This window comes from Pseudophryne corroboree, chromosome 9, assembly GCF_028390025.1.
Source record: "Pseudophryne corroboree isolate aPseCor3 chromosome 9, aPseCor3.hap2, whole genome shotgun sequence".
NCBI lineage: Eukaryota > Metazoa > Chordata > Amphibia > Anura > Myobatrachidae > Pseudophryne > Pseudophryne corroboree.
The window spans coordinates 51,790,069-51,815,915 of NC_086452.1; the positions used below are offsets into that span (position 1 = coordinate 51,790,069).

At 49.4% G+C, this 25,847-nt stretch overlaps 1 protein-coding gene across 1 annotated transcript in view; it reads left to right on the forward strand.

The window, feature by feature from the left end:
* CDC20 (cell division cycle 20) overlaps positions 1 to 25,847 on the forward strand; it is a 50,381-nt gene that overhangs the window by 10,051 nt on the left and 14,483 nt on the right. Inside the window, exons 4-7 of the mRNA XM_063939323.1 lie at positions 21,230 to 21,326; positions 21,421 to 21,549; positions 21,694 to 21,890; positions 22,651 to 22,745. Of these exons, the coding sequence (XP_063795393.1) occupies positions 21,230 to 21,326; positions 21,421 to 21,549; positions 21,694 to 21,890; positions 22,651 to 22,745 (518 nt within the window). The remainder of the gene's footprint in view (positions 1 to 21,229; positions 21,327 to 21,420; positions 21,550 to 21,693; positions 21,891 to 22,650; positions 22,746 to 25,847) is intronic.

Consider the following 25,847-nt stretch of genomic DNA (forward strand, 5'->3'; position numbering starts at 1 on the left):
CTGTAATGGTGATGTCACCCCCTAGGGAGTCGACACCAGAATGGATGGCTTTGTTTATGGAATTACGGGATAGTGTCAGCACGCTACAAAAGTCGGTTGACGACATGAGACAGCCGGCAAACCAGTTAGTACCTGTCCAGGCGTCTCAGACACCGTCGGGGGCTGTAAAACGCCCTTTACCTCAGTCGGTCGACACAGACCCAGACACTGACACTGAATCCAGTGTCGACGGTGAAGAAACAAACGTATTTTCCAGTAGGGCCACACGTTATATGATCACGGCAATGAAGGAGGCTTTGCATATCTCTGATACTGCAAGTACCACAAAAAGGGGTATTATGTGGGGTGTGAAAAAACTACCGATAGTTTTTCCTGAATCAGAGGAACTGAATGAAGTGTGTGATGAAGCGTGGGTTACCCCAGATAGAAAACTGCTAATTTCAAAGAAGTTATTGGCATTATACCCTTTCCCGCCAGAGGTTAGGGCGCGCTGGGAAACACCTCCTAGGGTGGATAAGGCGCTCACACGCTTATCAAAGCAAGTGGCGTTACCGTCTCCTGATACGGCCGCCCTCAAGGATCCAGCTGATAGGAGGCTGGAGAATACATTAAAAAGTATATACACACATATGGGTGTTATACTGAGACCAGCAATCACCTCAGCCTGGATGTGCAGTGCTGGCGTGGCTTGGTCGGAGTCACTGTCTGAAAATATTGATACCCTGGATAGGGACAGTATTTTACGGACTATAGAGCAGTTAAAGGATGCATTTCTTTATATGCGAGATGCACAGAGAGATATTTGCACTCTGGCATCAAGAGTAAGTGCGATGTCCATATCTGCCAGAAGAAGTTTATGGACGCGCCAGTGGTCAGGTGATGCGGATTCCAAACGACATATGGAAGTATTGCCGTATAAGGGGGAGGAATTATTTGGGGTCGGTCTATCGGATCTGGTGGCCACGGCAACGGCCGGAAAATCCACCTTTTTACCCCAGGTCACCTCCCAGCAGAAAAAGCCGCAGTCCTTTCGTTCCTATAAGAACAAACGAGCAAAAGGACATTCCTATTTGCCCCGAGGCAAAGGAAAGGGTAAGAGACTGCAACAAGCAGCTCCTTCCCAGGAGCAGAAGCCCTCCCCGGCTTCTATAAAGGCGTCAGCATGACGCTGGGACCTTACAAGCAGACTCGGGGGCGGTGGGGGGTCGCCTCAAACATTTCAGCGCACAGTGGGCTCACTCGCAGGTGGACCCCTGGATCCTGCAGGTAGTATCTCAGGGTTACAGGTTGGAATTCGAGAAGTCCCCTCCTCGCCGTTTCCTGAAGTCTTTTGCCAACGTCTCCCTCCGACAGGGTGACGGTATTGGAGGCCATTCACAAGCTGTATTCTCAGCAGGTGATAGTCAAGGTACCCCTCCTACAACAGGGACAGGGGTATTACTCCACGCTATTTGTGGTACCGAAGCCGGACGGCTCGGTAAGACCGATTCTAAAGAGAAGGCGTCTTAATTATCCCTTACTTGGACGATCTCCTGATAAGGGCAAGATCCAGAGAACAGCTGGAGGTCGGAGTAGCACTAACCCAAGTAGTGCTCCAACAACACGGGTGGATTCTGAATTTTCCAAAATCCCAACTGATCCCGACGACACGTCTGTTGTTCCTAGGGATGATTCTGGACACTGTTCAGAAAAAGGTATTTCTTCCGGAGGAGAAAGCCAGGGAGTTATCCGATCTAGTCAGGAACCTCCTAAAACCAGGAAAAGTATCTGTGCATCAATGCACAAGAGTCCTGGGAAAAATGGTAGCTTCTTACGAAGCGATTCCATTCGGCAGATTCCATGCACAAACTTTTCAGTGGGATCTGCTGGACAAATGGTCCGGATCGCATCTGCAGATGCATCGGCGGATAAAATTGTCCACAAGGACAAGAGTGTCTCTGCTATGGTGGTTAGAGAGTGCTCATCTGTTAGAGGGCCGCATATTCGGCATACAGAACTGGGTCCTAGTGACCACGGATGCCAGCCTGAGAGGCTGGGGAGCGGTCACACAGGGAAGAAACTTCCAGGGCGTGTGGTCAAGCCTGGAGACGTCTCTTCACATAAATATACTGGAGCTAAGAGCAATCTACAATGCTCTAAGCCTGACAAAACCTCTGCTTCAGGGTCAGCCGGTGTTGATTCAGTCGGACAACATCACGGCAGTCGCCCACGTAAACAGACAGGGCGGCACAAGAAGCAGGAGGGCAATGGCAGAAGCTGCAAGGATTCTCCGCTGGGCAGAAAATCATGTGTTAGCACTGTCAGCTGTGTTCATCCCGGGAGTGGACAACTGGGAAGCAGACTTCCTCAGCAGACACGATCTGCACCCGGGAGAGTGGGGACTTCATCCAGAAGTCTTCCACATGATTGTGGTCCATTGGGAAAGACCAATGGTGGACATGATGGCGTCCCGCCTTAACAAAAAACTGGACAGGTATTGCGCCAGGTCAAGAGACCCTCAGGCAATAGCTGTAGACGCTCTGGTAACACCATGGGTGTACCAGTCAGTGTATGTGTTTCCTCCTCTGCCTCTCATAACAAAAGTACTGAGAATTATACGGCAAAGGGGAGTAAGAACGATACTCGTGGCTCCGGATTGGCCAAGAAGAACTTGGTACCCGGAACTTCAGGAGATGCTCACGGAAGATCCGTGGCCTCTACCTCTAAGACGGGACCTGCTTCAGCAGGGACCGTGTCTATTCCAAGACTTACCGCGGCTGCGTTTGACGGCATGGCGGTTGAACGCCGAATCCTAAGGGAAAAAGGCATTCCGGAAGAGGTCATCCCTACCCTGGTAAAAGCCAGGAAGGAGGTGACTGCACAACATTATCACCGCATTTGGAGAAAATATGTTGCGTGGTGTGAGGCCAGGAAGGCCCCGACGGAGGAATTTCAACTGGGTCGATTCCTACATTTCCTGCCAACAGGATTGTCTATGGGCCTCAAATTAGGGTCCATTAAGGTTCAAATTTCGGCCCTGTCGATTTTCTTCCAGAAAGAATTGGCTTCAGTTCCTGAAGTCCAGACTTTTGTAAAAGGAGTACTACATATACAGCCCCCGGTTGTGCCCCCAGTGGCACCGTGGGATCTTAATGTAGTTTTGGATTTTCTCAAATCCCATTGGTTTGAGCCACTCAAATCGGTGGATTTGAAATATCTTACATGGAAAGTAACCATGCTACTGGCCCTGGCTTCAGCCAGGAGAGTGTCAGAATTGGCGGCTTTATCGTATAAAAGCCCATATCTGATTTTCCATTCGGACAGGGCAGAACTGCGGACGCATCCTCACTTTCTGCCTAAGGTGGTTTCAGCGTTTCACCTGAACCAGCCTATTGTGGTGCCTGCGGCTACTAGCAATTTGGAGGATTCCAAGTTGCTGGACGTTGTCAGAGCATTGAAAATATATATTTCAAGGACGGCTGGAGTCAGAAAATCTGACTCGCTGTTTATACTGTATGCACCCAACAAGCTGGGTGCTCCTGCTTCTAAGCAGACGATTGCTCGTTGGATTTGTAGCACAATTCAACTTGCACATTCTGTGGCAGGCCTGCCACAGCCTAAATCTGTCAAGGCCCATTCCACAAGGAAGGTGGGCTCATCCTGGGCGGCTGCCCGAGGGGTCCCGGCATTACAACTCTGCCGAGCAGCTACGTGGTCAGGGGAGAACACGTTTATAAAATTCTACAAATTTGATACCCTGGCTAAGGAGGACCTGGAGTTCTCTCATTCGGTGCTGCAGAGTCATCCGCACTCTCCCGCCCGTTTGGGAGCTTTGGTATAATCCCCATGGTCCTGACGGAGTCCCAGCATCCACTAGGACGTCAGAGAAAATAAGATTTTACTTACCGATAAATCTATTTCTCGTAGTCCGTAGTGGATGCTGGGCGCCCATCCCAAGTGCGGATTGTCTGCAATACTTATACATAGTTTTCTCTAACGTCCTAGTGGATGCTGGGGACTCCGTCAGGACCATGGGGATTAGCGGCTCCGCAGGAGACAGGGCACAAAAATAAAGCTTTAGGATCAGGTGGTGTGCACTGGCTCCTCCCCCTATGACCCTCCTCCAAGCCTCAGTTAGGTTTTTGTGCCCGTCCGAGCAGGGTGCAATCTAGGTGGCTCTCCTAAAGAGCTGCTTAGAAAAAGTTTTTAGGTTTTTTATTAACAGGCTCACTGCATCGAGGGACTTAGGGGAGAGAAGTCAACTCACCTGCGTGCAGGATGGATTGGCTTCTTAGGCTACTGGACACCATTAGCTCCAGAGGGATCGAACACAGGCCCAGCCATGGAGTCCGGTCCCGGAGCCGCGCCGCCGACCCCCCTTGCAGATGCCGAAGATGGAAGAGGTCCAGAAGCAGGCGGCAGAAGACTTTTCAGTCTTCCTGAGGTAGCGCACAGCACTGCAGCTGTGCGCCATTGTTGTCAGCACACTTCACACAGCGGTCACGGAGGGTGCAGGGCGCTGGGGGGGCGCCCTGGGCAGCAATGTATAATACCTTTTTATGGCTAAAAAATACATCACATATAGCCCTTGAGGCTATATGGATGTATTTAACCCCTGCCAGATCTCACAAACTCCGGAGAAGAGCCCGCCGAAATAGGGGGCGGGGCTTATTCTCAGCACACAGCGCCATTTTCCTGCTCAGCTCCGCTGTGAGGAAGGCTCCCAGGACTCTCCCCTGCACTGCACTACAGAAACAGGGTAAAACAGAGAGGGGGGGCACTTTTTTTGGCGATATTACTATATTTAAGCTGCTATAAGGATACAACACTTATATAGGGTTGTTCCCATATATATTATAGCACTTGGGTGTGTGCTGGCAAACTCTCCCTCTGTCTCCCCAAAGGGCTAGTGGGGTCCTGTCTTCAATAGAGCATTCCCTGTGTGTCGGTACGTGTGTGTCGACATGTATGAGGACGATGTTGGTGTGGAGGCAGAGCAATTGCCGGTAATGGTGATGTCACCCCCCAGGGAGTCGACACCGGAATGGATGGCTTTGTTTATGGAATTACGTGATAATGTCAGCATATTACAAAAATCAGTTGACGACATGAGACGGCCGGAAAACCAGTTAGTACCTGCCCAGGCGTCTCAGACACCGTCAGGGGCTGTAAAACGCCCTTTACCTCAGTCGGTTGACACAGACCCAGACACGGACACTGAATCTAGTGTCGACGGTGAAGAAACAAACGTATTTTCCAGTAGGGCCACACGTTATATGATCACGGCAATGAAGGAGACTTTGCATATCTCTGATACTACAAGTACCACAAAAAGGGGTATTATGTGGGGAGTGAAAAAACTACCTGTAGTTTTTCCTGAATCAGAGGAATTGAATGATGTATGTGATGAAGCGTGGGTTAACCCAGATAGAAAAGTGCTAATTTCAAAAAAGTTATTGGCATTATACCCTTTCCCGCCAGAGGTTAGGGCGCGCTGGGAAACACCCCCTAAGGTGGATAAGGCGCTCACACGCTTATCAAAACAAGTGGCGTTACCGTCTCCTGATACGGCCGCCCTCAAGGATCCAGCTGATAGGAGGCTGGAAACTACCCTAAAAAGTATATACACACATACTGGTGTTATACTGCGACCAGCCATCGTCTCAGCCTGGATGTGCAGTGCTGGGGTGGTCTGGTTGGATTCCCTGACTGAAAATATTGATACCCTGGATAGGGACAGTATTTTACAGACTTTAGAGCAATTAATGGATGCTTTTCTTTATATGCGAGATGCTCAGAGGGATATTTGCACTCTGGCATCGAGAGTAAGTGCGATGTCCATATCTGCCAGAAGAAGTTTATGGACACGACAGTGGTCAGGTGATGCGGATTCCAAACGGCATATGGAAGTATTGCCGTATAAAGGGGAGGAATTATTTGGCGTCGGTCTATCGGATTTGGTGGCCACGGCAACTGCCGGGAAATCCACCTTTCTCTATCGTCCTAGTGGATGCTGGGGTTCCTGAAAGGACCAGGGGGGAATAGCGGCTCCGCAGGAGACAGGGCACAAAAAGTAAAGCTTTTTCCGATCAGGTGGTGTGCACTGGCTCCTCCCCCTATGACCCTCCTCCAGACTCCAGTTAGATTTTTGTGCCCGGCCGAGAAGGGTGCAATCTAGGTGGCTCTCCTAAAGAGCTGCTTAGAAAAAGTTTAGCTAGGTTTTTTATTTTACAGTGATTCCTGCTGGCAACAGGATCACTGCAGCGAGGGACTGAGGGGAGAAGGAGTCAACTCACCTGCGTGCAGGATGGATTGGCTTCTTGGCTACTGGACATCAAGCTCCAGAGGGACGATCACAGGTACAGCCTGGATGGTCACCGGAGCCACGCCGCCGGCCCCCTTGCAGATGCTGAAGACAGAAGAGGTCCAGAATCGGCGGCTGAAGACTCCTGCAGTCTTCAAAAGGTAGCGCACAGCACTGCAGCTGTGCGCCATTTTCCTCTCAGCACACTTCACACGGCAGTCACTGAGGGTGCAGGGCGCTGGGAGGGGGGCGCCCTGGGAGGCAAAATGATTACCTATAAAGGCTAAAAATACCTCACATATAGCCCTAGAGGCTATATGGAGATATTTAACCCCTGCCTAATTTTTCTAAATAGCGGGAGACGAGCCCGCCAGAAAAGGGGCGGGGCCTATCTCCTCAGCACACGGCGCCATTTCCTCTCACAGCTCCGCTGGTCAGGACGGCTTCCAAGTCTCTCCCCTGCACTGCACTACAGAAACAGGGTAAAACAGAGAGGGGGGGGCACATTTATGGCGATATTTTGATATAACAAAGCAGCTATAAGGGAGCACTTAGTATAAGGCTATCCCTGATATATATATAGCGCTTTTGGTGTGTGCTGGCAAACTCTCCCTCTGTCTCCCCAAAGGGCTAGTGGGTCCTGTCTTCGTTAGGAGCATTCCCTGTGTGTCTGCTGTGTGTCGGTACGTGTGTGTCGACATGTATGAGGACGATATTGGTGTGGAGGCGGAGCAATTGCCAAATATGAGGATGTCACCCCCTAGGGAGTCGACACCGGAATGGATGCCTTTATTTATGGAACTACGGGATAGTGTCAACACGCTAAAGCAGTCGTTTGACGACATGAGGCGGCCGGACAATCAATTAGTGCCTGTCCAGGCGACTCAAACACCGTCAGGGGCTGTGAAACGCCCTTTGCCTCAGTCGGTCGACACAGACCCAGACACAGGCGATGACTCCAGTGGTGACGGTGACGAATCAACCGTATTTTCCAGTAGGGCCACACGTTATATGATTTTGGCAATGAAGGAGGCGTTACATTTAGCTGATACTACAGGTACCACTAAACAGGGTATTATGTGGGGTATGAAAAAACTACCTATAGTTTTTCCTGAATCAGAAGAATTAAATGACGTGTGTAATGAAGCGTGGGTTGCCCCTGATAAAAAGCTGATAATTTCAAAGAAATTATTGGCATTATACCCTTTCCCGCCAGAGGTTAGGGAGCGCTGGGAAACACCTCCTAGGGTGGACAAGGCGCTAACACGCTTATCTAAACAAGTGGCGTTACCCTCTCCTGAGACGGCCGCACTTAAAGATCCATCAGATAGGAGGATGGAAAATATCCAAAAAAGTATATACACACATGCAGGTGTTATACTACGACCAGCTGTAGCGACTGCCTGGATGGGCAGTGCTGGGGTAGTTTGGTCAGAGTCCCTGATTGAAAATATTGATACCCTGGACAGGGACAATATTTTACTGTCGTTAGAACAAATAGAGGATGCATTTCTTTATATGCGTGATGCACAGAGGGATATCTGCACACTGGCATCACGGGTAAGTGCTATGTCCATTTCGGCCAGAAGAGCTTTATGGACGCGACAGTGGACAGGCGATGCGGATTCAAAACGGCATATGGAAGTTTTGCCGTATAAAGGGGAGGAGTTATTTGGAGTCGGTCTATCAGATTTGGTGGCCACGGCTACAGCCGGGAAATCCACCTTTCTACCTCAAGTCACTCCCCCACAGAAAAAGGCACCGACTTTTCAACCGCAGCCCTTTCGTTCCTTTAAAAATAAGAGAGCAAAGGGCTATTCATATCTGCCACGAGGCAAAGGTCGAGGGAAGAGACAGCAACACGCAGCTCCTTCCCAGGAACAGAAGCCCTCCCCGGCTTCTACAAAAGCCTCAGCATGACGCTGGGGCTTCTCAAGCGGACTCGGGGACGGTGGGCGGTCGTCTCAAAAATTACAGCGCGCAGTGGGCTCACTCGCAGGTAGATCCCTGGATCCTGCAGATAATATCTCAAGGGTACAGGTTGGAATTAGAGACGGATCCACCTCGCCGTTTCCTGAAGTCTGCTTTACCAACGTCCCCCTCCGAAAGGGAGACGGTTTTGGAAGCCATTCACAAGCTGTACTCTCAGCAGGTGATAGTCAAGGTACCTCTTCTACAACAAGGGAAGGGGTATTATTCCACTCTTTTTGTGGTACCGAAGCCGGATGGCTCGGTAAGGCCTATTCTAAATCTGAAGTCCTTGAACCTGTACATAAAGAAGTTCAAGTTCAAAATGGAGTCACTCAGAGCAGTGATAGCGAACCTGGAAGAGGGGGACTTTATGGTATCCTTGGACATCAAGGATGCGTATCTCCACGTTCCAATTTACCCCTCACACCAGGGGTACCTCAGGTTCGTTGTACAAAACTGTCACTATCAGTTTCAGACGCTGCCGTTCGGATTGTCCACGGCACCTCGGATCTTTACAAAGGTAATGGCCGAGATGATGATTCTTCTTCGAAGAAAAGGCGTATTAATTATCCCATACTTGGACGATCTCCTAATAAGGGCGAGGTCCAGAGAACAGCTAGAGATGGGATTAGCACTGTCTCAAGAAGTGCTAAAACAGCACGGGTGGATTCTGAATATTCCAAAATCCCAGTTAATGCCGACAACTCGTCTGCTGTTCCTAGGGATGATTCTGGACACGGTTCAGAAAAAGGTTTTTCTCCCGGAGGAAAAAGCCAAGGAGTTATCCGAGCTTGTCAGGAACCTCCTAAAACCAGGAAAGGTGTCTGTACATCAATGCACAAGAGTCCTGGGAAAAATGGTGGCTTCTTACGAAGCAATTCCATTCGGCAGATTCCACGCAAGAATTTTCCAAAGGGATCTGTTGGACAAATGGTCAGGGTCGCATCTTCAGATGCACCTACGGATAACCCTGTCTCCAAGGACAAGGGTGTCTCTTCTGTGGTGGTTGCAGAGTCCTCATCTATTGGAGGGCCGCAGATTCGGCATACAGGATTGGATCCTGGTGACCACGGACGCCAGCCTGAGAGGCTGGGGAGCAGTCACACAAGGAAGAAACTTCCAGGGAGTATGGACGAGCCTGGAAACGTCTCTTCACATAAACATTCTGGAACTAAGAGCAATATACAATGCTCTAAGCCAGGCAGAACCTCTGCTTCAGGGAAAACCGGTGTTGATCCAGTCGGACAACATCACGGCAGTCGCCCATGTGAACAGACAGGGCGGCACAAGAAGCAGGAGTGCAATGGCAGAAGCTGCAAGGATTCTTCGCTGGGCAGAGAATCATGTGATAGCACTGTCAGCAGTGTTCATCCCGGGAGTGGACAACTGGGAAGCAGACTTCCTCAGCAGACACGATCTTCTCCCGGGAGAGTGGGGACTTCATCCAGAAGTCTTCCACATGCTGGTAACCCGTTGGGAAAGACCAATGGTGGACATGATGGCGTCTCGCCTCAACAAAACCCTGGACAGGTATTGCGCCAGGTCAAGAGATCCGCAGGCAATAGCTGTGGACGCGCTGGTAACGCCTTGGGTGTACCAGTCGGTGTATGTGTTTCCTCCTCTGCCTCTCATACCAACAGTATTGAGAATTATACGGCAAAGAGGCGTAAGAACGATACTAGTGGTTCCGGATTGGCCAAGAAGGACTTGGTACCCGGAACTTCAAGAGATGATCACGGAAGATCCGTGGCCTCTACCTCTAAGGAGGGACTTGCTTCAGCAGGGTCCCTGTCTGTTTCAAGACTTACCGCGGCTGCGTTTGACGGCATGGCGGTTGAACGCCGGATCCTAATGGAAAAAGGCATGCCGGAAGAAGTCATTCCTACTTTGATTAAAGCAAGGAAAGAAGTAACCGTGCAACATTATCACCGAATTTGGCGAAAATATGTTGCGTGGTGCGAAGATCGGAGTGCTCCGACGGAGGAATTTCAACTGGGTCGATTCCTACATTTCCTGCAATCAGGATTGTCTATGGGTCTCAAATTGGGATCTATTAAGGTTCAAATTTCGGCCCTGTCGATTTTCTTTCAAAAAGAATTGGCTTCAGTCCCTGAAGTCCAGACCTTTGTTAAGGGAGTGCTGCATATACAGCCCCCTGTGGTGCCTCCAGTGGCACCGTGGGATCTCAATGTAGTTTTGGATTTTCTAAAATCTCATTGGTTTGAACCACTAAATAAGGTGGATTTGAAATATCTCACTTGGAAAGTGTCCATGCTTCTAGCCCTGGCTTCTGCCAGGAGAGTGTCAGAATTGGCAGCTTTATCTTACAAAAGCCCATATCTGATTTTCCATTCGGACAGGGCAGAACTGCGGACTCGTCCGCATTTTCTCCCTAAGGTGGTGTCAGCATTTCATCTGAACCAGCCTATTGTAGTGCCTGCGGCTACAAGTGACTTGGAGGACTCCAAGTTACTGGACGTTGTCAGAGCATTAAAAATATATATTGCAAGAACAGCTGGAGTCAGAAAATCTGACTCGTTGTTTATATTGTATGCACCCAACAAGATGGGTGCTCCTGCGTCTAAGCAGACGATTGCTCGTTGGATCTGTAGCACAATCCAACTGGCACATTCTGTGGCAGGCCTGCCACAGCCTAAATCTGTAAAGGCCCACTCCACAAGGAAGGTGGGCTCATCTTGGGCGGCTGCCCGAGGGGTCTCGGCATTACAACTTTGCCGAGCAGCTACGTGGTCAGGGGAGAACACGTTTGTAAAATTTTACAAATTTGATACTCTGGCTAAGGAGGACCTGGAGTTCTCTCATTCGGTGCTGCAGAGTCATCCGCACTCTCCCGCCCGTTTGGGAGCTTTGGTATAATCCCCATGGTCCTTTCAGGAACCCCAGCATCCACTAGGACGATAGAGAAAATAAGATTTTACTTACCGATAAATCTATTTCTCGGAGTCCGTAGTGGATGCTGGGCGCCCATCCCAAGTGCGGATTATCTGCATAAATTGTACATAGTTATTGTTAACTTATTCGGGTTATTGTAGGAAGCCATCTTTCAGAGGCTCCGCTGTTATCATACTGTTAACTGGGTTTAGATCACAAGTTGTACGGTGTGATTGGTGTGGCTGGTATGAGTCTTACCCGGGATTCAAAATCCTCCCTTATTGTGTACGCTCGTCCGGGCACAGTACCTAACTGGAGTCTGGAGGAGGGTCATAGGGGGAGGAGCCAGTGCACACCACCTGATCGGAAAAAGCTTTACTTTTTGTGCCCTGTCTCCTGCGGAGCCGCTATTCCCCCCTGGTCCTTTCAGGAACCCCAGCATCCACTACGGACTCCGAGAAATAGATTTATCGGTAAGTAAAATCTTATTTTTTTACCTCAGACCCCCTCCCAACAGAAAAAGACACCGTCTTTTCAGCCGCAGTCCTTTCGGTCCTATAAGAAGCGGGCAAAAGGACAGTCATATCTGCCCCGAGGCAGAGGAAAGGGTAAGAGGGCAGCAAGCAGCTCCTTCCCAGGAACAGAAGCCCTCCGCGGGTTCTGCAAAGCCCTCAGCATGACGCTGGGGCTTTACAAGCGGACTCAGGAACGGTGGGGGGTCGACTCAAGAATTTCAGCGCGCAGTGGGCTTGCTCACAGGTGGACCCCTGGATCCTGCAGGTAGTATCTCAGGGTTACAGGTTGGAATTCGAGAAGTCTCCCCCTCGCCAGTTCCTAAAGTCTGCTTTGCCAACGTCTCCCTCAGACAGGGCGACGGTATTGGAAGCCATTCACAAGCTGTTTTCTCTATCGTCCTAGTGGATGCTGGGGTTCCTGAAAGGACCATGGGGAATAGCGGCTCCGCAGGAGACAGGGCACAAAAAGTAAAGCTTTAGGATCAGGTGGTGTGCACTGGCTCCTCCCCCTATGACCCTCCTCCAAGCCAGTTAGATTTTTGTGCCCGGCCGAGAAGGGTGCAATCTAGGTGGCTCTCCTAAAGAGCTGCTTAGAAAAGTTTAGCTTAGGTTTTTTATTTTACAGTGAGTCCTGCTGGCTACAGGATCACTGCAACGAGGGACTTAGGGGAGAAGAAGTGAACTCACCTGCGTGCAGGATGGATTGGCTTCTTGGCTACTGGACATCAGCTCCAGAGGGACGATCACAGGTACAGCCTGGATGGTCACCGGAGCCTTGCCGCCGGCCCCCTTGCAGATGCTGAAGTAAGAAGAGGTCCAGAATCGGCGGCAGAAGACTCCTCAGTCTTCTAAAGGTAGCGCACAGCACTGCAGCTGTGCGCCATTTTCCTCTCCGCACACTTCACACGGCAGTCACTGAGGGTGCAGGGCGCTGGGAGGGGGGCGCCCTGGGAGGCAAATGAAAACCTATTTTGGCTAAAAATACCTCACATATAGCCTCCGGAGGCTATATGGAGATATTTAACCCCTGCCAGAATCCGTTAAAAGCGGGAGACGAGGCCGCCGAAAAAGGGGCGGGGCCTATCTCCTCAGCACACAGCGCCATTTTCCCTCACAGAAAGGCTGGAGGGAAGGCTCCCAGGCTCTCCCCTGCACTGCACTACAGAAACAGGGTTAAAACAGAGAGGGGGGGCACTAATTTGGCGTTAGAAATATATAAAAAAGATGCTATAAGGGAAAACACTTATATAAGGTTGTCCCTATATAATTATAGCGTTTTTGGTGTGCTGGCAAACTCTCCCTCTGTCTCTCCAAAGGGCTAGTGGGTCCTGTCCTCTATCAGAGCATTCCCTGTGTGTGTGCTGTGTGTCGGTACGTGTGTGTCGACATGTATGAGGACGATGTTGGGAGGCGGAGCAAATTGCCTGTAATGGTGATGTCACTCTCTAGGGAGTCGACACCGGAATGGATGGCTTATTTAGGGAATTACGTGATAATGTCAACACGCTGCAAGGTCGGTTGACGACATGAGACGGCCGACAAACAAATTAGTACCGGTCCAGACGTCTCAAAAACACCGTCAGGGGTTTTAAAACGCCCGTTTACTTTATTCGGTCGACACAGACACAGACAGGGACACTGAATCCAGTGTCGACGGTGAATAAACAAACGTATTCCTTATTAGGGCCACACGTTAAAGGCAATGAAGGAGGTGTTACATATTTCTGATACTACAAGTACCACAAAAGAGGGTATTATGTGGGATGTGAAAAAACTACAGTAGTTTTTCCTGAATCAGATAAATTAAATAAAGTGTGTGATGATGCGTGGGTTCCCCCCGATAGAAAATTATGGGCGGTATACCCTTTCCCGCCAGAAGTTAGGGTGCGTTGGGAAACACCCCTTAGGGTGGATAAGGCGCTCACACGCTTATCAAAACAAGTGGCGGTACCGTCTATAGATAGGGCCGTCCTCAAGGACCAGCTGACAGGAGGCTGGAAAATATCATAAAAAGTATATACACACATACTGGTGTTATACTGCGACCAGCGATCGCCTCAGCCTGGATGTGCAGAGCTGGGGTGGCTTGGTCGAATTCCCTGACTAAAAATATTGATACCCTTGACAGGGACAGTATTTTATTGACTATAGAGATGCATTTCTATATATGCGAGATGCACAGAGGGATATTTGCACTCTGGCATCAAGAGTAAATGCGATGTCCATATCTGCCAGAAGATGTTATGGACACGACAGTGGTCAGGTGATGCAGATTCCAAACGGCAAAAAGGTGTATTGCCGTATAAAGGAAGAGGAGTTTTTTGGGGTCGGTCCATCGGACCTGGTGGCCACGGCAACTGCTGGAAAATCCACCGTTTTTACCCTAAGTCACATCTCTGCAGAAAAAGACACCGTCTTTTCAGCCTCAGTCCTTTCGTCCCTATAAGATCATATCTGCCCAGGGATAGAGGAAAGGGAAGAAGACTGCAGCAGGCAGCCCATTCCCAGGAACAGAAGCGTTCCACCGCTTCTGACAAGTTCTCAGCATGGCGCTGAGACCGTACAGGACCCCTGGATCCTACAAGTAGTATCCCAGGGGTACAGATTGGAATGTAGAGACGTTTCCTCTTCGCAGGCTCCTGAAGTCTACTTTACCAAGGTCTCCCTCCGACAAGGAGGCAGTATGGGAAAAAATTCACAAGCTGTATTCCCAGCAGGTGATAATTAAATTACCCCTCCTACTACAAGAAAAGGGGTATTATTCCACACTATATTGTGGTACTGAAGCCAGAAGGCTAGGTGAGACTTATTCTAAAAAAATTTTTGAACACTTACAAAGGTTCAAATCAAGATGGAGTCACTCAGAGCAGTGATAACGAACCAGGAAGAAGGGTACTATATAGTGTCCGGGGACATCAGGGATGCTTACCTCTATGTCCCAAATTTGCCCTTCTCACTAAGGGTACCTCAGGTTCGTGGTGCAGAACTGTCACTATCAGTTTTAGACGCTGCCGTTTGGATTGTCCACGGCACCCCGGGTCTTTACCAAGGTAATGGCCGAAATGATGATTCTTCTTCGAAGAAAAGGCGTCTTAATTATCCCTTACTTGGACGATCTCCTGATAAGGGCATAGTCCAGGGAACAGTTGGAGGTCGGAGTAGCACTATCTCGGATACTGCTACAACAGCACGGGTGGATTCTAAATATTCCAGAATCGCAGCTGATCCCAAAGACACGTCTGCTGTGCCTAGGGATGATTCTGGACACAGTCCAGAAAAAGGTGTTTCTCCCGGAAGAGAAAGCCAGGGAGTTATCCGAGCTAGTCAGGAACCTCCTAAAAACAGTGCATCATTGCACAAGGGTCCTGGTAAAAATGGTGGCTTCCTACGAAGCAATTCCATTCGGCAGATTTCACGCAAGAACTTTTCAGTGGGATCTGCTGGACAAATGGTCCAGATCGCATCTTCAGATGCATCAGCGGATAACCCTATATCCAAGGACAAGGGTGTCTCTCCTGTGGTGGTTGCAGAGTGCTCATCTTCTAGAGGGCCGCAGATTTGGCATTCAGGATTGGATGCTGGTGACCACGGAGCCCAGCCCGAGAGGCTGGGGAGCAGTCGCACAAGGAAAAAATTTCCAGGGAGTGTGATCAAGTCTGGAGACTTTTCTCCACATAAATATACTGGAGCTAAGGGTAAATTTATAATGCTCTAAGCTTAGCAAGACCTCTGCTTCAAGGTCAGCCGGTATTGATCCAGTGGGAAAAACATCACGGCAGTCGCCCACGTAAACAGACAGGGCGACACAAGAAGCAGGAGGGCAATGGCAAAAACTGCAAGGACTTTTCGCTGGGCGGAAAATCATGTGATAGCACTGTCAGCAGTGTTTCATCCCGGGAATGGAAACTGGGAAGCAGACTTCCTCAGCAGGCACGACCTCCACCCGGGAGAGTGGAAACTTCATCGGGAAGTTTTTTTCCACATGATTATAAACCGTTGGGAAATACCAAAGGTGGGCATGATGGCATCCCGTCTGAACAAAAAACGGGACAGGTATTGCGCCAGGCCAAGAGACCCTCAGGCAATAGCTGTGGACGTTCTGGTAACACTGTGGGTGTACCAGTCGGTGTATGTGTTCCCTCCTCTGCTTCTCATACCTAAGGTGCTGAGAATTATAAGACGTAGAGGAGTAAGAACTATACTCATGGCTCCGGATTGGCCAAGAAGGACTTGGTACCCGGAACTTCAAGAGATGCTTACAGAGGTTTTATGGCCTCTGCCGCTAAGAAGGGACTTGCTTCAGCAAGTACCATGTCTGTTCCAAGACTTACCGCAGCTGCGTTTGTCGGCATGGCGGTGGAACGCCGGATCCTAAGGGAAAAAGGCATTCCGGAAGAGGTCATTCCTACCCTGGTCAAAGCCAGAAAGGAGGTGACCGCACAACATTATCACCACATGTGGCGAAAATATGTTGCGTGGTGTGAGGCCAGGAAGGCCCCACAAAGAAATTTCAACTCTGTCGTTTCCTGCATTTCCTGCAAACAGGAGTGTCTATGGGCCTCAAATTGGGGTCCATTAAGGTTCAAATTTCGGCCCTGTCGATTTTCTTCCAGAAAGAATTGGCTTCAGTTCCTGAAGTCCAGAAGTTTGTCAAGGGAGTATTGCATATACAACCCCCTTTTGTGCCTCCAGTGGCACTGTGGGATCTCAACGTAGTTCTGGGATTCCTCAAATCACATTGGTTTAAAACCAGTCAAATCTGTGGATTTGAAGCATCTCACATGAAAAGTGACCATGATCTTGGCCCTGGCCTGGACCAGGCGAGTGTCAAATTGGTGGTTTTTTCTCAAAAAAGCCCATATCTGTTTGTCCATTCGGACAGGGCAGAGCTGCGGACTCGTCCCCAGTTCTCTCCCTAAGGTGGTGTCAGTGTTTCACCTGAACCAGCTTATTGTGGTGCCTTGCACCTACTAGGGACTTGGAGGACTCCAAGTTGCTAGATGTTGTCAGGGCCCTGAAAATATGTTCCAGGACGGCTGGAGTCAGGAAAACTGACTTGCTGTTATCCTGTATGCACCCAACAAACTGGGTGCTTTTGCTTCTAAGCAGACTATTGCTAGTTGGATGTGTAATACAATTCAGCTTGCACATTCTGTGGCAGGCCTGCCACAGCCAAAATATGTAAATGCCCATTCCACAAGGAAGGTGGGCTCATCTTGGGCGGCTGCCCGAGGGGTCTCGGCTTTTACAACTTTGCCGAGCGGTTATTTAGTCAGGGGCAAACACGTTTGTAAAATCCTACAAATTTGATACCCTGACTAAGGAGGACCTGGAGTTCTCTCATTCGGTGCTGCAGAGTCATCCGCACTCTCCCGCCCGTTTGGGAGCTTTGGTATTATCCCCATGGTCCTTTAAGGAACCCCAGCATCCACTAGGACGATAGAGAAAATAAGAATTTACTTACCGATAATTCTATTTCTCGGAGTCCGTAGTGGATGCTGGGCGCCCATCCCAAGTGCGGATTATCTGCAATACTTGTACATAGTTACAAAAATCGGGTTATTATTGTTGTGAGCCATCTTTTCAGAGGCTCCGCTGTTATCATACTGTTAACTGGGTTCAGATCACAGGTTGTACAGTGTGATTGGTGTGGCTGGTATGAGTCTTACCCGGGATTCAAAATCCTTCCTTATTATGTACGCTCGTCCGGGCACAGTATCTAACTGGCTTGGAGGAGGGTCATAGGGGGAGGAGCCAGTGCACACCACCTGATCCTAAAGCTTTACTTTTTGTGCCCTGTCTCCTGCGGAGCCGCTATTCCCCATGGTCCTTTCAGGAACCCCAGCATCCACTACGGACTCAGAGAAATAGAATTATCGGTAAGTAAATTCTTATTTTCTCAGCAGGTGATAGTCAAGGTACCCCTCCTACAACAGGAAAAGGGGTATTACTCCACGCTATTTGTGGTACCGAAGCCGGACGGCTCGGTAAGACCTATTCTAAATCTGAAATCTTTGAACCTGTACATACAAAAATTCAAGTTCAAGATGGAATCACTCAGAGCAGTGATAGCGAATCTGGAAGAAGGGGACTTTATGGTGTCCCTGGACATAAAAGATGCTTACCTGCATGTCCCAATTTGCCCTTCACATCAAGGGTACCTCAGGTTCATGGTGCAAAACTGTCATCAGTTTCAGACGCTGCCGTTTGGATTGTCCACGGCACCTCGGGTCTTTACCAAGGTAATGGCCGAAATGATGATTCTTCTGCGAAGAAGAGGCGTATTAATTATCCCTTACTTGGACGATCTCCTGATAAGGGCAAGGTCCAGAGAACAGCTGGAGGACGGAGTAGCACTAACCCAAGTAGTGCTGCAACAACACGGGTGGATTCTGAATTTTCCAAAATCTCAGTTGACCCCGACAACACGTCTGCTGTTCCTGGGAATGATTCTGGACACGGTTCAGAAAAAGGTGTTTCTTCCGGAGGAGAAAGCCAAGGAGTTATCCGAACTTGTCAGGAACCTCCTAAAACCAGGAAAAGTGTCTGTGCATCAATGCACAAGAGTCCTGGGAAAAATGGTGGCTTCTTACGAAGCAATCCCATTCGGCAGATTCCACGCACGAACTTTTCAGTGGGATCTGCTGGACAAATGGTCCGGATCGCATCTGCAGATGCATCAGCGGATAACCTTATCGCCACGGACAAGGGTGTCTCTTCTGTGGTGGTTGCAGAGTGCTCATCTGTTAGAAGGCCGCAGATTCGGCATACAGGACTGGGTCCTGGTAACCACGGATGCCAGTCTGAGAGGCTGGGGAGCGGTCACACAGGGAAGAAACTTCCAGGGAGTATGGTCAAGCCTGGAGATGTCTCTTCACATAAATATACTGGAGCTAAGAGCGATTTACAATGCTCTAAGCCTGGCAAAACCCCTGCTTCAGGGTCAGCCGGTGTTGATCCAATCGGACAACATCACGGCAGTCGCCCACGTAAACAGACAGGGCGGCACAAGAAGCAGGAGAGCAATGGCAGAAGCTGCAAGGATTCTTCGCTGGGCGGAAGATCATGTGATAGCACTGTCAGCAGTGTTCATTCCGGGAGTGGACAACTGGGAAGCAGACTTCCTCAGCAGACACGATCTACACCCGGGAGAGTGGGGACTTCATCCAGAAGTCTTCCACATGATTGTGAACCGTTGGGAAAAACCAAAGGTGGATATGATGGCGTCTCGCCTCAACAAAAAACTGGACAGGTATTGCGCCAGGTCAAGAGACCCTCAGGCAATAGCTGTGGACGCTCTGGTAACACCGTGGGTGTTCCAGTCAGTGTATGTGTTTCCTCCTCTGCCTCTCATACCCAAAGTACTGAGAATTATACGGCAAAGGGGAGTAAGAACGATACTCGTGGCTCCGGATTGGCCAAGAAGAACTTGGTACCCGGAACTTCAGGAGATGCTCACGGAAAATCCGTGGCCTCTACCTCTAAGACGGGACCTGATTCAGCAGGGACCGTGTCTATTCCAAGACTTACCTCGGCTGCGTTTGACGGCGTGGCGGTTGAACGCCGAATTCTAAGGGAAAAAGGCATTCCAGAAGAGGTCATTCCTACACTGGTTAAAGCCAGGAAGGAGGTGACTGCACAACATTATCACCGCATTTGGAGAAAATATGTTGCGTGGTGTGAGGCCAGGAAGGCCCCCACGGAGGAATTTCAATTGGGTTGATTCCTACATTTCCTGCAAACAGGATTGTCTATGGGCCTCAAGTTGGGGTCCATTAAGGTTCAAATTTCGGCCCTGTCGATTTTCTTCCAGAAAGAATTGGCTTCAGTTCCTGAAGTCCAGACTTTTGTAAAAGGAGTACTACATATACAGCCCCCGGTTGTGCCCCCAGTGGCTCCGTGGGACCTTAATGTAGTTTTGGATTTTCTCAAATCCCATTGGTTTGAGCCACTCAAATCGGCGGATTTGAAATATCTTACATGGAAAGTAACCATGCTACTGGCCCTGGCTTCAGCCAGGAGAGTGTCAGAATTGGCGGCTTTATCGTATAAAAGCCCATATCTGATTTTCCATTCGGACAGGGCAGAACTGCGGACGCGTCCTCATTTTCTGCCTAAGGTGGTGTCAGCGTTTCACCTGAACCAGCCTATTGTGGTGCCTGCGGCTACTAGCGATTTGGAGGATTCCAAGTTGCTGGACGTTGTCAGGGCGTTGAAAATATATATTTCAAGGACGGCTGGAGTCAGAAAATCTGACTCGCTGTTTATACTGTATGCACCCAACAAGCTGGGTGCTCCTGTTTCTAAGCAGACGATTGCTCGTTGGATTTGTAGCACAATTCAACTTGCACATTCTGTGGCAGGCCTGCCACAGCCTAAATCTGTCAAGGCTCATTCCACAAGGAAGGTGGGCTCATCCTGGGCGGCTGCCCGAGGGGTCTCGGCATTACAACTCTGCCGAGCAGCTACGTGGTCGGGGGAGAACACGTTTGTAAAATTCTACAAATTTGATACCCTGGCTAAAGAGGACCTGGAGTTCTCTCATTCGGTGCTGCAGAGTCATCCGCACTCTCCCGCCTGTTTGGGAGCTTTGGTATAATCCCCATGGTCCTGACGGAGTCCCCAGCATCCACTAGGACGTTAGAGAAAATATAGATTTATCGGTAAGTAAAATCTTTTCTCGTAGTCCGTAGTGGATGCTGGGCGCCCATCCCAAGTGCGGATTGTCTGCAATACTTGTACGTAGTTATTGTTACAAAAAAATCGGGTTGTTCTTGTTGTGAGCCGTCTGTTCAGAGGCTCCTACGTTGTCATATTGTTAACTGGGTTCAGATCACAAGTTGTACGGTGTGATTGGTGTGGCTGGTATGAGTCTTACCCGGGATTCAAAATCCTTCCTTATTGTGTACGCTCGTCCGGGCACAGTATCCTAACTGAGGCTTGGAGGAGGGTCATGGGGGGAGGAGCCAGTGCACACCACCTGATCCTAAAGCTTTATTTTTGTGCCCTGTCTCCTGCGGAGCCGCTAATCCCCATGGTCCTGACGGAGTCCCCAGCATCCACTACGGACTACGAGAAATAGATTTATCGGTAAGTAAAATCTTATTTTTCCAGACACACCAAAATAAATGGTCAGTTGCCACCCACAAACTGCCAATCACCTTGCGAACGCCTGTGCAATCGGATATTTCGTACCATCCCGGTGATGCCCTTTGTGCCCGACAAGTGTGCACATTGCATGCGGAGTTAGTACTTGATTGCCCGCTGTGCGAAAACGCACAGCAGCGGATCAGGTCTGAATCATCCCCTATAGTCTTTGTGACTGTAACTGTATTTGCATACAAAATGCTATGCTACAGTGCTTTCGTGGAAAACTGGAACATGGCATTTCAGATGCAGATACACAATTACACACTGAATATAGACATACTGCATATCTATTAAATCAGCGGAAGCTGCTTGTGCGTGTGTTGCATTACTTTGTGACAAAGACTTTCACTGGGAAAATCTGTAATACTTAATGCTGGTCTGTATAAGGCACATTGCTAATCTTCAGGTCTCGTTACAGGAGCAGCAGAAAGCCTGGGCTGTCAACCTTAATGGGTTTGACATGGAAGAGGCAAAAATCCTGAGGCTTGGCGGCAAATCACTTAATGCCCCTGAAGGTTGGTAAACGTTATACCTGTGTATTTATGGGGCTTTCATTTGATCGTTGCTTGCTGTGAGCAATAATGGCTTCCGCACTCTCCCGATTTGCAGGTTATCAGAACAATTTGAAGGTCCTCTACAGCCAAAAAACAACCCCAGGTTCTAGTAAAAAATCCGGCAGATACATCCCCTCCATGCCTGACAGAGTTCTCGACGCCCCAGAGATCAGGAACGATTACTGTGAGTCTTGCTCTAGAAAGTGCCCATTGTCTAGTGTGGCTCAGCACATACTACTTCATGTACACAACATACTTGTGGATTTTGTTACCTTGTGTATATTATGGCACCTGGGCATAGCTAAAGATTCTGCATTTATACCTGCAGATCTTAATCTGATTGACTGGAGCTCCCAGAATCTCCTGGCTGTAGCGCTGAATGACTCGGTCTATCTGTGGAATTACCTATGTGGGGACATAACTCTGCTGCTGCAGATGGAGAACTCGGAGGAGTATATTTCATCTGTCTCTTGGATCAAAGAAGGCAATTATCTGGCAGTAGGGACCAGCAACGCTGAAGTACAGGTGAGCCTAGCGAAATAATCCCTACTAGCGCAGTACGGCATAATTGATAAGCACTTTATGGTAAATTGTATGATGTTGCGATCTGGAACTGCTTGCAATGACCATGGTAGTGTAGTGTTCACTCTAGGCTGTTTTAGCAGGGCGCCGCACCCTGCCCATTTTTTTAGCAGGCAAAACCCGCCCTGCCCCTTTTGCGGCGCCCTGCTAGAACAGCCGCCTGCTTCCTGCCCTCCCGGCGTGTATAGATGCAGTGCGCATGCGCGCAGCATCCATTCACGCATTGGGAGAGGGCTGGGGGAAGCCCAGCACCGACGGAGGTGCAGGGCACGCCCCCAACAGTGACGTTGCCGGCCACAGACGCTCTCTATAGTAGCGTCTGTGGGCCGCACCGCCCCCTAAAATGATGTAGGCGTAGCCACGCCCCCTGATTTGCGTGGCCGCGCCCCTGTTTCGGGCGCGCGGCAAAGCCGCGCGCGCACATGTGCCCTCGGAGTCTGGCGCCCTGCCCCTTTTCACTCCTAGAGTGAACACTAGTAGTGTGTATCCGCAAATCAACCCAATTCTTTGATTGGGTGATGGAATTGTCCCGTCTAATGTGTTACACGTCCAGTGGGATGATTACACTGACAACACTGTTACGTGAGGTATGTAACAAACACTGCATCATTGTATGGTGATGTGATATAGTTTCACTGCATCTCCAGATTGCAATGTTCTGTTGTGTACCCAGCTTTAGACTGTGTCTACTCTTCTCCTCCAGCTGTGGGATGTACAGCAGCAGAAGCGGCTCCGGAACATGGTCAGCCACTCCTCTCGTGTTGGTGCGCTCAGCTGGAACAACCATATCCTTTCCAGGTGAGTGGTTATGCTGCAGTCAACTGGCTGTTGGGAGTTGATGTGGAATCCTACATATGGCATGAAGGCTGTGTTGCTCAGCCAGCCTCATTCTGTGTGGCCAGCCCATCCGAACATATACCCTTCTGGACTTTCAGTCCTGCCCTGATGTAGAATTCACTGCACAAAGTGAACAAATTGCATCCATTCCATATAAAAGGACATGGCTGTAGACCAGGCCTTGCCAACCTCTGGCTCTCCAGCTGTTGTACTAAAGGTTCCAGCATACCCTGCCTTAGTTTTGTTAGTAGGACTAAAACTGTGGCAGGGCATGCTGGGATGTGTAGTTTGACAACAGCTGGTGAGCCACGGGTTGGACAGGCTGCTGTAGACTGATATTGGGCTACAGTAACTTGTAGTGGCTTGTAATATTTGGCTAAAATGCAAGGTTTCTAATGAACGTTTGTTTTGTGTTGAGATCAGTGATGAATGTCCTTAGTTACCAGACACACGGATCCCCTCCGATAGTGAGACTCTTCATGCTCATCCTATTACTGAATAAATGTGGCGCTAACGTTAAGATTTGATTTATGAAAGGATTATAGTATTTACATTGGGTTTTAATATACCGGACATATTGTATAATGTATAACTGGCGTCGGTGGGGCATTAATGACTGAAGCAGCATTCCTAACCAGTGATGCCATGGGTAATTTGATAGGTTCAGTCATATCATGAAACTGACTTGACACTCTATGGCAGGCCTGGCCCAACCTATGGCTCTCCAGCTGTTAAACTACACATCCCAGCATGTCCTGCCACAGTTGGCATTCCCTAATGGCAAAACTGGCAGTGCATGTTGGGACTTGTAGTTTCACAACAGCCAGAGAGCAACAGGTTGGCTGTGAAAGGCCTGCTCTACTACTTCATTATGCAGTTGTAGCGCTGCAACGACACCTGCCATGGGCTGAGAAACAATAGGATTTTAATACCTACCAGTAAATCCTTTTCTCTTAGCCCGTAGAGGATGCTGGGGACGATTCAAGAACCATGGGGTATAGACAGGATCTGCAGGAGACATGGGCACTTTAAGACTTTCAAATGGTGTGACCTGGCTCCTCCCTCTATGCCCCTCCTCCAGACTCCAGTTTAAGGAACTGTGCTCAGGGAGACTGACATTTCGAGGAAAGGATTTATCGTTAAACCAGTGAGCAATCTTACCAGCTCACACCGCAAGCATGCCGCAGAACGCGGCATTCAATAGAACACAAGCCAACGGCATGACTAGTTTGCAGCAATATGCTGACAAAAAACCATAACACAACCTGTGTGTAACCACAACCAATAACTGCAGACAGAGTCCGCACTGGGACGGGCGCCCAGCATCCTCTACGGACTAAGAGAAAAGGATTTACCGGTAGGTATTAAAATCCTATTTTCTCATACGTCCTAGGGGATGCTGGGGATGCTTCAAGAACCATGGGGTTTATACCAAAGCTCTAGAACGGGCGGGAGAGTGCGGACGACTCTGCAGCACCGAACGATCAAACGTGAGGTCAACCTCGTCCAAGGTATTAAAACTAAAACTTAGCCAAATTGTTTGTTAACTAGCTGCTCCGCAAAGTTGCAATACCGAGACTCCCCGGTCATCTGCCCCGGACGAGCCGACCTTTCTAGTAGAATGGGCATTCACCAATTTCAGTAACTGCAATCCAGCCGTGGAAGGAGCATGCTGAATCGCACCATAGATCCAGCGCGCAATGGTCTGCTTGGAAGCAGGACACCCAATCTTGTTGGGAGCACACAGGACAAAACAGAGCCTCTGTTTTCCCAATCTGAGCCTTTCAGGCGACATAACCTTCAAAGCTCTAACCACATTCAGAGACTGTGACTCAGCGCAGGCGTCAGTTGCTGTAGTCACCAGAATAGGTCGGTTACTGTAGAAAGAAGAAACAACCTGTGGGTGAATACGCTGACGTCCTCCAGTCAGCGTTATCTTCATAGAAGATCAAACAAGGGCTCGCATAGGACAAGGACCCTAACTCAGACACCCACCTTGCAGATGCCAAGGCCAACCAAAGGTCCAAACCAACTTGATTAAAGGAACTGCCACACCACTTTAAAAACCCATAGTGCCACTGGAGGTACAATGGAGGTTGGATGAGCAACAAGCCTTTCACGAAAGCCTGAACTTCTGGAAGAGAAGCCAATTTTTTCAGAAAGAAAATTGCCAATGCCGAAACCTGATGGGATCCAATTTCAGGCTGCCTTACTCCTGCCTGTAGGAAATGGAGAAACGCCCTAATTGAAATTCTTCCGTTGGAACCTTCTTGGATTCACACCAAGACACATTTTCTCCCAAAAAAAAACTGCTGTAATGTTCAGACGTTACTCCATTCCTGGCCTGAGCAAGAGTGGGGATGACCTACTAGGGAATACCCTTTCGGGCTAGGATCTGGCACTCAACCACCATGCCGTCAAATGTAGCTGCAGTAAGCCTAGGTACACTCCCAGTACCTACCGTAGTAGGTCCTCGCGAAGAAGAAGAAACCCAGGATCTTTTCATGAGCAACTCCTGAAGATCTGGGTACCAACTCTCCTTGGTCAGTCTGGGCCAAAGAAATTTTTCGGAATCATTGTTACGATCTCGAACTTTTGGGATCAGTGGAAGTGGCGAGAACACATACACCAACCAGCATTGCCACTGGGACACCAGTACATCAACTGCTATTGTCCGCGTCTCTTGACCTGGAACAATGTTTTGAGCTTCTCGTCGAGACGAGATATCATGTCTACTTGAGGAACTCCCCAAAGACTTGTCATATCTGCGAAGACTTCTTGGTGGAGGGTCCACTCTCCCAGATGGAGATTGTCTGCTTCCCAGTTGTCCACTCCCAGAATGAAAATAGCAGACAGAGACCTTATGTTTCTCTAACGTCCTAGTGGATGCTGGGGACTCCGTAAGGACCATGGGAATAGACGGGCTCCGCAGGAGACTGGGCACTCTAAAGAAAGATTAGGTACTATCTGGTGTGCACTGGCTCCTCCCTATATGCCCCTCCTCCAGACCTCAGAATCTGTGCCCGACCAGAGCTGGGTGCTCCTAGTGGGCTCTCCTGAGCT